Source organism: Ascidiella aspersa, chromosome 3 (assembly GCF_963924565.1).
Source record: "Ascidiella aspersa chromosome 3, kaAscAspe10.2, whole genome shotgun sequence".
In the NCBI taxonomy this organism is placed as follows: Eukaryota; Metazoa; Chordata; class Ascidiacea; order Phlebobranchia; family Ascidiidae; genus Ascidiella; species Ascidiella aspersa.
Window position 1 is genome coordinate 8002329 of NC_139449.1, and position 12957 is coordinate 8015285.

At 36.3% G+C, this 12957-nt stretch overlaps 1 protein-coding gene across 1 annotated transcript in view; it reads left to right on the forward strand.

Moving 5' to 3' along the window:
• Nucleotides 1–6782: 6782 nt before the first annotated feature.
• LOC146159023 (MAM and LDL-receptor class A domain-containing protein 1-like) overlaps nt 6783–12957 on the forward strand; it is a 41389-nt gene continuing 35214 nt past the window's right edge. The window contains exons 1-4 of the mRNA XM_083384827.1: nt 6783–6919; nt 8093–8275; nt 10972–11083; nt 11916–12117. Coding sequence (XP_083240953.1) covers nt 6838–6919; nt 8093–8275; nt 10972–11083; nt 11916–12117 — 579 coding nt within the window. The 5' untranslated portion in view covers nt 6783–6837. The remainder of the gene's footprint in view (nt 6920–8092; nt 8276–10971; nt 11084–11915; nt 12118–12957) is intronic.

Sequence of the window (12957 nt, forward strand, 5' to 3'; positions counted from 1 at the left end):
TTGTGGCCTTTTAGCAAAAGCAACCTAAAAACTTTCTATTATTTTATGATTCAAGGTCATTGCTAGCATATCTTAAGGCTATAAGGCTTAGGCTATCTGCACTACAGTTGTATAGGTGCCATTTGTTCTTCCTTGAAAGCGCACCGTTTTTTGTTTAGTGATATCCACGTTTCATAAAAAGCACTTCGGCTTTTAAAACACCTTTGATTGCTACAGAAGTGACCTTTGAACCACTTAAGCGTTTAAATAAAATGTTGGACCTTGAACTATTGAAGCCAACTAATGCTACAGCATATAGGCTACTGCTGTTTATTTTATTACCACCAGGTTAGAAACTACTATTAAAAAGTGTAATGAAACTACTTTGAGAAAACGCGATAAATTTTATAGTTAATCTATTTTGGTGTTTGTTAACCATTTGGGGCACACCTGGCGAGCGAAGCGAGAGCGATTTTTTTGGTATGTCGGTATTTCTTTTAAATTTCTTGTTTTTGTTACATTAAAAAAAAATGGTTAAAAAATATATGTCGATTATGTTTAAATACGTTTTCCGTTTGTCCGCGACGCACTTGGCAGCTTTCCACGGCGCAACAGTAAAGAAGCGCTGATCTAGTTCAAAAAGAGCATCAAAACGTAAACACACTGGATGTATAAAGATCATTAGCGCGGAGGGCGAAAATTTTACGCATTTACACACTTAAAATAGTCAAAAAGTATTTAAAATGGACTCGTGTCTAATTTGATTTGCACTAACAACACAAAAGCTTTTAATTGTACTTGGATTTAAGTTAGTTATTATAAAGTCGAGGTCAGCGTACGGTCACTTAAGCCGTCGATGCAAATCTGAAATACGCCGCTTTGCGAATCTGAAAAACGCCGCTTTGCGAATTTTTGAAATATTCATTATATGGCGCCATAAGCTCGTACACCACTACCTATTAAGTAAAAAAAATGTAAAAATGTACATATTTTATAATTTGGGGGGGGGGGGGGGGGGGACCATGGCCATATCGCCCCGACCCCCCCCCCTCCCCCCCTAGATCCGCCCCTGACCATCAACCGTCAAATTTTTAACATTTGCAACGCATTTTTAAGACGTCAAGATTTCGCATCAAATCTTGTAATATAATAGCTTAACGTACTGATCTGAGAGAATTATAGCGATAAGGGTAAACAACATTAATAAACCTTGTTGGACACTTCTCGCATAATATTTCGGGCTCAAGTTTGACTTATGAAAATCAATGTTTAGTGCAGGGTTTGTCAACCGTGGCCCTGGAATTGCGAAACCAAAAGCATCACTGATATCGAAATTTGCAAGTTAACTTAAACGTGTCATTTTTATTATGACTGTAAAACTTTCTGGTAACGTTCGTAACAAATTTTTCTGACACGTTCTTTGACGCGTCAGTAGGCATGTTTAAAGTATACTGGATTCGTTCTATCACGAAAAGTTACGATTAATCGAACGTTCGCCATTGGCCAGTTTGGATAAAGGCCGATCGCTATGGCTAAACAATTACTTTATATGTAGCCAAGTAGTGCGTGCCAAATGTGGCTCTGAGAGTGCCGGTCAAGCTATATTTTTTTGCCAACTTATATGTGAACGCAAAAATTTTGTCGCGCTTCGCGCGTAACCTGTTTTCTTCGTTTTATATCATCATTATGGCTTGCCGATGTTTTCGATATCAAGGCGCCGTGTAAGTCGTGTGACTTATAACTATACAGTTCAATTTCTGTATACTATAAATTATTTTTTCGAATCCTTTCAGGGGCCATATGCGTCACGTATATCCACTGTTTTAGAAGTGATTTTACGTAGTGGGACTCTGTAAAGCGTACTTTAGGCAACGACAAAAAAAATTGCCGAATACTGGTGTAGCCTAATGCCATCAGTTGCAGAAATTCACAATTTTCTTAAAGGGCGTTAACTTGCAAAACAAACTCGTAAAACGCAAGTATGGTGCAAGGTTACTCAAGGTCAATTTTAGACCAATATTTACCGAGGTTATGCACAGCGTATTTCTCAAGTAATAGTAACGCATTTATAAAACGAAAATTCAGAAAGCATCTCGAATATTATAGCAGATAAAGCTTTGTAATGACTACTATGTTAATTTAAATTAAAATGACTGGTTTGTTATTTTTTAGAAAATTACTGATTTTGTTAAATTTTTAGAAGTCTTTAAACTGAGTACATTTATTCGTTGATTAATAGCCATACTTGCTATTAAGGTAAAGAAAGAAGTAAAACAAGTACAAACAGTTAAACACAACGCTAAGTATTTTTAAGTAGGGTGGCACGAGGGCCGATAGCCTTTCAAAGGGTACCACGAACCATAGAAGGTTAAGAACCACTGGTTTAGTGGAAACATGTGAAGTATTTTCATTTTCATGTTATGGCAAAATGATCAATTTTTGTTTTTTTAACGTTATTGTATTTATTTTCGAACGTTCGTGTATTGGCTTTCGATGTTATTAATAATAACAGGTCATAGTGTGAAAACAAGACAAATATAATAATATATTGAGAAAACAGCAATAAATCAATTAAACCAATGGGCTAAAAAACTGTTTTTCCAAGAACGAAATTACATAAAATTCCTAATATAGTATAGAAGTGTATATATTTGCGTCATACGCTATAATTGTTACAGCTTAAATTTGTGGACTCCTTAATGTGGGCAAGACAAATCCGACGCTTACTTTATCTATGTTCAACATTGACAATCCAGGAAAGAAGTCAAACCTGACGTTTTTATGGTGTTGGTGTTTCGCCAGTAAAAATCGTTGCCGAGCGCAATTTTCTATTACGAACTTTCAGGCTTGATTTATCATGTTTTCTTCTCGAACACTGTACATGCCGACATGACTTCATTAACCTTTGGTTGCATTGCCATAAAAACATTAAACATTTCGTTTTGTCTCACGATTTGTTAATAAAAGGATCATGTAAATGGCTTTTCAACCGTGTGTGGCCCTAATGTGAAAAACGACAGAAAACGAGATTTTTCTCTATTTGGGCAACGTTTAATTGGGATGTCACATTAATTACTTAAAGAAATAACAGACTATCGTTATCTGCCAACGGATTAAGGCTGGTCGTAGCAATATTTACCCGAAACCTGACTAATATGTATACACATCGCTGATAACAAGGTTGTTATATTTACATCTCAGGGCAATTAGGCGGGCCCGCCCGGAACAACATACGGGATGAATTTGACCCACAGGGCGTTTATTAATATCCAAACTTTGGCATGGCTAAAGTTTAATTAGTTTTCGTTTAATAACAATCCAAATTTAAAGTAAAATGAAAACGCAGAGACATCTTGGAAAATGACTTGATTGTATTGTTTTCGAAGACAGTGCCCTTCAAGCATAAACCTTTTGGTAGACGCTGTAAATTTCTCATTAAAATAATAAATAATTATCTATTAGATAAACACACATTTGCCAGTGGAATATTAGAGGCCATTTGTATTTTTAGCCCGTTTATATTTCACGGTCTACACATTAGATTAGGCATTGGATTTTTTCTTAGTATCGTACTATAATTAGTTCTATAAACAATGCGTTTTAGATTGAATTTTGGTTATATTCGTTACTTTTTCAGGGAACAAATTGTACTCAATAACAGCACGTAATTTTTTGAATAAATCAGTCTAATGATAAATAATACTCTACCTAATGGAAAATGCTGAAATGATTGGAATTTGACAAATTTGACTGTTAGTGCGCAATGCAAACCTATATAGTTGTGAAACAAACTCATTTGAAATTTTACGACCACACCATCTGGACGTTAAACAACCTTTTAACATGTTGTCAATCATTATTTCCTGTAAATAAACAGGTGCCTAACTTATTTTTTAGTAAAGTTAACCTGATGTTAAAAGATGAATTTAAACTATTCTTTATATAGCCGACGCTAAGTTCTGTAATTTGCAAAGATTTTACCGAACACGACGCACCGCTCAGAAACCGCGTGGTGTTTGCGTCGTTGATTCTCCACTATATATACATCAAAAATATCAAATGACTCGATACCAATTGGGGCCTAATAGCTGTCTAGACTTTTAGAATTGCTATAAAACTATTTCATAGATAGAAATGACTCAGAAATGTTTACAGGGCGAGATGCCTCCTAACATACAAAATTGGCAGCATAAATTTTATCAAAAAATGTTATGCTTTTATTCAAAATTATTAGGTTACCAACTTTGCGCAAATAGGTTATAGATTGGCGTATCGCGATGAGAAATGATCTGCTTAATAACTATTTTATTTTGTATTCGCGAACTATTGTGGCTTTCGTTCAATCGAAAGAAACAGAATGACCGGTTAAAATAACAATGACTGTTGCTTAGCAAGAAATAACTGCCAGGTTGTATTTTTGCTTCAATACACTATTTCGATCAGTTGGAACGCCATACTTATAAGACCATAGAGGAACCGATATTTGCGCTATTATAATCCCATTTTAGATGTATTGTCATAGTAGTCGTGCCTTTACTTGGATGACTCGGCTGTTAAACTTTTGCCCCAGGGATTCAACAATGACACATTAGTTTACGGGCTTTACGCCATTTTTAAATATTTTTACATTTTTTTTATTTTTACAGTTGTTTGTAATTGCAGACAACTTGGATTTTGTTTGAAGTACTTTCTAACTAATGAATTGCGACGCAAATTTGAGTCGCCGACTGCAGAAATAGTCTCTCGGTTAGTTTTGCCAAAGTAGATTCTGACCAACATTTTATACAATACTTGAGTAAAATGCTGGGTTTGTAGACACGAATCATTTTAATAAAATTGAAATCAACTTATTTATGCTAATTGCACATGCTTTGTTAACTTACAAAAAGTTCAGTGAACAAACCAAATGCTTAGCTGTTATACTTACGCGTAACATTTGAGCCTCCGCTAAAAATAGTTTGATAAACAGTGGTTTAGGGCAACCTGCTTCTTTCACTCGACTATAGAGTTTCGAAAAGTTTCAGTTTTACCCCATTACACCATAAACAATCGTCAGCCATTTGAATCGATTGTACACATTGTGTTAGCTTAAAATTGACCAATTGCAACTACATTTATTTTCTTGTCGCCGGGAATCCCCTTTTCGTGTTTTTATGAATCGAATTGGCGTGAACGACGTTATGCGTCAGCAGCAGGACAAACTTCTTCGCTCGGCTCGGCCGTAGTTTATAAAGCGCCGGTGTCCAGGGCCCCGAGGGTTATTAGCGAGCTGTAGTCAACTTGAAGTTGAGATACTGTTGCGCTGAAGATTGCTGTAGCAAAGGTGCAATGCCCTACGTCAGCCACTTAAACTGTTCTCTGCTTGACGGGCAACGTTGGCTATGGTTAATGCGATTAGTTAATTACCGACTTCTTTCTCGCGTTGGAAGTTTAGGAGTGCGGCCAGAATGTCTAAAAAAGGGCTTTCCCAGTCAGTGTAAGCGAAACCAGGTGCCACAGCACTCGTTCATTTTGTGAGCTTGACTTATGACAAAGATCGAGGTCGTAATTTCGACCGTAATTACGACTCGTGTTTCCGCGACTGTTTTGTCGCCGGCGCTAAGGTAAGCTTGAATGCCGCCGTTCGAAGGTAACATGCAATTGAAGTGGCGGTTAAAGTGCCACGAGCGGTACGCTCCGGTTTAGACCTTTTTCAATTGAACTTTTCGAAACAGTTACCAAGGGTTAAAAATCGTAAAAAGGTAGTAACGTATTTGGCATTTACAATTTATGCTGGTATTCCAAAATCACTGAATATGCTGTTGCCGCCAGGCATTGTTCCAATTGTAAACTTGTTCTTCCGGCAAAATTCCGAAATCGTTTATAAACTTCAAACTTATTTGTCCATTTGTCGGGTCTTGAATCTACCCCGCAATATATCGCAGATGCCAAGCGCTTTCAAATGGATCATCATGTGCACATTTAAATATAACAGTTGTACGTATTAGAGCGGGAGAGGTGAAACATAAGTCCCGGAACATTTTGTGAGGCTTGTTCCGGTGGTTAAATCGTAAAGAGGCGTTAATCATATTTCCTATAATAGAAAACATCAAGTAATGGGTTATTTGTATTAATTTACATGTTAGATTTTTCTATAAGTTCATTATTCCAATTCACATTTTGCATATAAGGGTATAGTTATGCAATACGCTTCCTGATGTGAAGATTTTTTTGCTTACTGCTTGCAGAATAATCAATCTTCCGAACCTCCTGTTCAGTCGGAAGTCGTTTACGTTCGGTCTGACCCGTGTTTGGCTGCTTTCTGCTTTACCCTTATTTGCCCAAAAGTGGAGTTTCTGCCCTATTTGGTGTCAGATTTGGATTTCGTTGAATGCTACGCGCACTTACTGCACGTTAAACAATTAGCGAATGTCATGCGAAGTTCAAAGCCAGTAAAGGCACAGGGCGTTTTGACAATATCATAACAGTTATAACACATGACAGGCCGACTCTTTTTATGCTCATCCAGCCCAGGTTATTGTATTGTTTTTCAAATTTTACAACATTACAAACCGCAAAGCAAATGCCCATGCTGATTTCATAAGGAGTTTATTCAAGTATTTTTAATTTTTTTCCAAGGTGTTTTCCCGCTGTACAGTTTTGTCTCAATAAATAGATGTTTCTCATTCTTAAATTAGGAATTCAACGCATAGGTTAAGTGTTTATTTTTATATATTGAACATCCGCGATTTTTTGCTTGCTTGCAAGATTAAAATCATGTTATAAATTATATTCGTTTTTTTCAACAGATTCCGACGCCGAACCAACGATCGGCAACGTGTTTTATCTTTAGTTTTTATTTATTACCGTGCTGCTGAAATGTGCAATTTGTTTTTGTCGTTTGTCTTCGTCGCGATCCTCTTTGGAACGGCAACGCAATGCCAGGAAACGAACGAAAGAGGTAAAAAACTAATAAGAATATCAAAACCTATACTGAAGTATCGAGATGGGAAATTTCACTTAAATCTCGGTGTTGAAAATGAATAAAGAGTTATTCGAAACGTTCAAAATGATACCTACTTCTGTAAGGGCTTTGATATTCTTATTACGTCTTACTACAACCTCCAAGCATTATGTTCCAAGGTAAAAATCTGTTTTTGGCAAATATACGCAGTGCTAAAAGTAGTCCAAAACGGTCCGGAACCGCTTTCGGTTAAAAAAATATTCGTTTGCACCAGGCCATATTCATTCTTCACCCGACCACCCCATATCTTCATAAATGTATTCAATCTAAGATTTAAGTTTTGAATTGGTGCACCACATATGATACCCCCAGGCTCCCTTAGGTTACTTGTTTAGACGTTCACTTATGACGTAACTCTCTGACGTCATTTCTGAAACTTTTTTTGCATTCCGATAAGAAATTTATTCTACTTCCACCCCTGCGTTTGATATGTATTACATTTTCAAGGTATTTACAAAGTAACAGTGTAGTACATGTTTCACCGAGGAAAGTATACGCCCTTACTAAGCATCAAATATTACCATATAAACAAGATTATTTTTGATAATTTGATTAAACCGCAATTTTTTAAAAGAAAGCACGTATTTTCAAATTGTAAAAGGAAAATTAAAATGTTTTTTTAATGCGACCAATTCTCACTGAAATTGGAGAAATGTGTTTCACCTGCAGTGGAAAAAGCGGTGTTTTATGACTCATTATTTGCGTCAATAGGATTTACGTAGTCATGCAAATATTCGTAATTAATCTCTGTTTTGTCCTACACATTTCCTCATACACCTGTGATTGCGTAAAAACACTGTATATACTGCCAAGTTGTACAATACATACCATTTTTTTACAAACACCACGTTGTTAGCACGTTTTTAGAAGGCATAAACTATTATATTCAGGGTCACATGTTTTTCATTCACTCGTAGATTATTATTTATTTAAAGTTTTTTTTTTTTTGATAATCCACTTAGTAACAAATAACATTCAAAACTATCAATTTTAGTCAATTGAATGCACGTCAGTAAGACATAATTTGAATGCATTAGCAAAGGCGTTATATTTGCCCATAAAAGGGCTTATTTACCGAACAAACCGAACACGACTATTTTCATTTCGCAGCCAAACGGAGCAGCGGACCCAGTGCAAGAGTGACGTCATCAAACCGTACGTCATTCTCGTGTGATTTCGACGTGGGTTATTGCGGCTGGGAAAACGACACCACCTCGGATTTCTCCTGGCTTCGCATTAAGGGGGAAACACCGTCCAAACACACTGGCCCACCGTGGGATCACACGACTCGAGGTAGTTAACAAGTTGTTGACCAGTGCTTTATTAGAGTAATTTGTGAAACGTTGAATGTGACATATCTTGATTGACAACGCTGTTATATATAATCGATAAGCTTGTTCATGGGTAATTTTTTTTTTTTTTTGTGGGTTTCAATAAAAATATGAAAACCATAATATTCGAAAAACGACATGTCGGAAGTTACAGACGTTTCAGACGTTTCAGTCTGTAAATTCCGATATGTCGTTTTTATCGAATATTATGAATTTTATATTTTTATTGAAATTACTAAAGAAACCCGTGTATTGTGTTCCAAAGTTTGTGGGTTTGATCCTGATATGACAAAGCTGTTAGACGCAATGTAACGTATGCTCAAAGTTTCGCATTTAAAAATGGTCATATTAAGTTTAATTGTCGAATTTGGTTGTTAAAATAGTGCTATTTACGCACTTTATATCACAACTGTTAATCGGGTGGGCCTAGGATTTTATTTGGCAACTAAAAAACGAAACAGACTAACGATCAGACTAACTGATAACACTAATTTCCATTACATTTATCAACTCGGTGTTTATTTATGTAGGAAATTGTGTGCGCGCTTGATTACAGTTAGCTTTTTAAAGCTGAACTAAATTCCTGAGGCAAAAGCTATTTTTCCAAAGCCAAACCTTTCGGTTGCACCTGTCATGTATGACTAAGCCTGTGTTAAACTTATTCCCCATAAGTTTAACACAGGCTTACTGGTACATGACAGGTGCAACCGAAATGCATAGTTCTTTTCAACTGATGAATTGTTATTATTTTATGAAAACTGTGGATAAATTTTACCACATAAGAACAACAACGAATCGCATAGACTTCAGCTACAACGAATTACAAAACCGGAGATAGAGCTAAAGATGCCATTTGTGTACAAAACTGTATTCCCTATTATTTTAACTGACGTATTTTACATGTAAATCGCTGAAAAAACCCTTAGTTTTAAATGGTCTGATATAGTCTTCAAATATTCCAGGAAATCGTTGAAATACGCGAAGTCCAAAAATTCCTCGAGACAATTAACTCCGTGGTCGACGTTTAAATTCGCCTTAACTGGCCGGGAACAGACAAACAAGAGTTTTACTTGGGTCGCCGGCGGCGCAATTAATCGGGATGCAATTAAAACCCGACGCCGCCATTATGCGTAATGCATTTACGTCACTGTCGCAATGGCGCGCGCGTTCGCACTGACGCATCTAGACAAATAGCGACGCATCATCATTGGCGTTTTACTGCGAATGTGCCGCGATTTTATTGCCGCAAAAGGCATCGCTTTATTTAAGGCGTTTCCGTCGAATTCGCCCCCCTACGGTTATGGAGCAATTTCGAAAGCCGCCTGGCAACACTTTGTAACCGACCTTAAATTGCTCGAGTTCAGCTTGTTAAATTGTAGCCGTTGGATGTGGCTGTATTCGACGAGGCGGTTTTCTTTCTGTCAATAAAACAGTGTATTTTGGTTCGGTCGTGACCGGCCGAAATGGCTAATGGCAGCCATTTTGCCATTTTCGAAGGGTTGGTCATGCGATTTTGTAACGGGGGGGGGGGGTCATTTGTGGTGCCAGTAAACTACTAGCGCTGCTTTCTAAAAATTTGGTTGTGAATTCAAATATATATAAAAATATATATCTAACATTGTAAACTTTTTCGGTTCCGTGTCAGTCATTTGTTTTAATTATTTATTGTTATTATGCTCTTTTTATATTTGACTTAATCATTTTATGCTATTTTTTAGATTTTATTATTATATGCTTTTTATTGGATTTCGTTATTATATATTATTTTTATTTTGAATTTTATCTTTAATTGCTATTTTGTGTTTTACCATTATATGTTATATTAAATACGACTAAACCTGAGTCGTAAAATGGGAGCTAAAGTAGATATTAAAATACAAACCGACTATAGCATCGGTTTTTGCACGTGGAGAGGTTTTGACGACAACGAAAACTTTTTTGTCGTTTTCATTCACAAAATAACACGACCGGGTGTTTCCCTCTAGGTTGCCATTAGCGTAAACAAAGCTGGAGGCGTGAAAACCTCTTTGAACTCACACATTTAACCATATACGGCATTATCTTTCAGATAACGGTTTCCTAAACTTTTTTAAATCGCTTTTTTAAAAACTCCGGAAAAAAGGAAAAAAAAACGTTTTGGATATCAAGAACCTTTTTCACGAAACTTCTTTTTTGAAATTAAAAAACTTAAAACCTGATTTTAGTTATTAGATAAACACAATTTGCAATTTTCATGAACACCATTGGCGTTCTCAATAAACACGGGTCTTGTACAGTGTACATCACAGCAAAATAGCATTACACAAGAAAGAAAAGACGGCACATTGCCACCAATATAACATATGACAACGTTTGTTTCGCAAACTACCCAAATATATTCTTCAACCAACGATCTCTAATCCGCAGGCGCAATACGTTATTGTCTTTAGAGCATATTGGTTGGATGTTGTAGTTAGACGTAATAAGAATTTCGAAGCTCATACAGAAGTAGCTATTATTTTAACCGTTTCAAATAAGTTTTCATTCATTATTAACATTGAAAATGAAGATGTTGAAAATGAATAACGAGTTTTTCGAAACGTTTAAAATGTTACCTACTTCTGTATGATTGATATTGGTATTTTCTTTATTTTGTGAAACATCTCGCTTGCTTTGCAGAGAAGAACGGTGGCTACTACATCTACATCGAGACGTCTCACCCGCGAAAAAGAGGCGATAAGGCGAGAATAATGAGCCCTGCCATCACTCGGCCCGGAAATTACTGCCTCAGGTATCTTTAAGTGGATTGCGTCATCGGTAAAACCGGACCTGAAATTGTTGATCAGTTCCACGTTGATTATATATGCAAAACACCGAAGAGTTCATTAATGTATTTTTAGATATTTCCCAAAGGAGACGATCGCCCATAATTTTGTTGTTATTTTTTTGTTCAAAAATAGCATTTTTTAGGATTCCTTAAGGTTCTGACGTTGCTGCGGAAAGTTCTCATTAATCAATTATTTTGTAGCAACATCTGAATTGTTTAGTTGGCAAAAATTATACACAAATTCAGATTTCGAAAGCAAACGCACCTTTGTCATCGCCTATATTCATGCTTTTCTAATGGCCCGTTATAGTTCTATGTATGTATATCTGAATTGTGAACACAAACATATCTTACCTTGTAGCAAACCATCGCGAATTCACCACTCTAGTCAGACACACAATAGCCCGACTTCATAGGCCTAATGCTGTATTTGAAGTTATGCTTACAAAAATATGCAAAGTAAATTGTATTTTAAACATGTAAATAAAATGTGATTGATAGTAGTTAGGGCTTTCAGTTTGAGAATCTAGCACTTCAAGTCAAATAGGCAATTTTAGACCAAGGAGTCAAAAGGCAATTTTAAACATTTCTCGCAACTTGATTTTGATGTACAGAGACTTGAGCTCACTTCAGCGACAAACTACTGAACTCTTTGCAAACTGGAGTTTGTTATATAGTTATCCACAAACTAATTTTTTTTGGTGATGCCACCGAGTACCGCGTTACATTGCAAAAAAAACCTTTCGCAATTTCAAACCGGCAGCTATGTTATAAACATTTTTCTTTTATATATTAGCTTTTGGCATCACATGCACGGATCCGACATCCGGGACCTCAACGTGTACACGCGCGAAATGACGTCACGGCTTCAAGACATGATCGTCCATTTGTCCGGTCCCTGGTCAGTGGAAACGGCCAATCAGAAGCTGATATTCGGACAAGACGGCGACTGGTGGAATCGGCAACAAACTCAATTCGCAGTCGTCAAACCAACGCGGGTAAGAAGAATAGGTTATTCGGACCCGATATAGCACATTACAAAATCGATAGTATTCGCAGCATAATTCCTACAAAAACACTTTTTTTTACAATCGCCTTGTTGCAATAGACAAGGCAATATATAAACTGTTGCTACCAGGCATAGTAATATAAATCGAAAAGCTTCTCCTCTGGTATTTGTAATTGCAATTCCAGACAAGCCAATAGAAAATGTCCAAATGTTAACTTTTTTTTCCTGGTATCATTTGCATTTCATTTATATTTTCGCAGTATTCAGGGTTGCGATACAAAACGGTTAACTTCCAAAATAACAAAAAGTCACAACGCCTGAGAACTCTTCGAGACAATCTTTTAAGAAACACGGATTTAAATTTAAAAAATAAAAAAACAAACCATTATGTTACAGGGACCATAATCTCTTGGTTAAGCAGATTACTTTTCACGGCGCAAAACATTTATGACATATTTCCTTTAAGGGACACGAATAACATTCCAAGAAATCAAAAAAGTACAATTTTCAAGGAATGCATTGTTTCGGGGCACGACTTAAAATAACAAGCAAAAGTTACATTTCAAGAGCGCAAAACATTCAAGGCTACAAACTTTAAGGTATAAATCAAATTTAAACATGAAACAATCACAGGCGCAATAATTACATACAGAGGTGCATTGGCCTACTACATTTATGAGACAAATACACTCGGAAGCGCAACTTTAACGTTTTAGGGGAACAAAAAACATGTAAGGTAAAAAAGCAACCTGCGTTTTTTTCTTGAAACAAAGTAGGAAAAAGTTTAATTTAACAAACGAAGAGACTTTTAAAGCAGTCTACTTGGTTT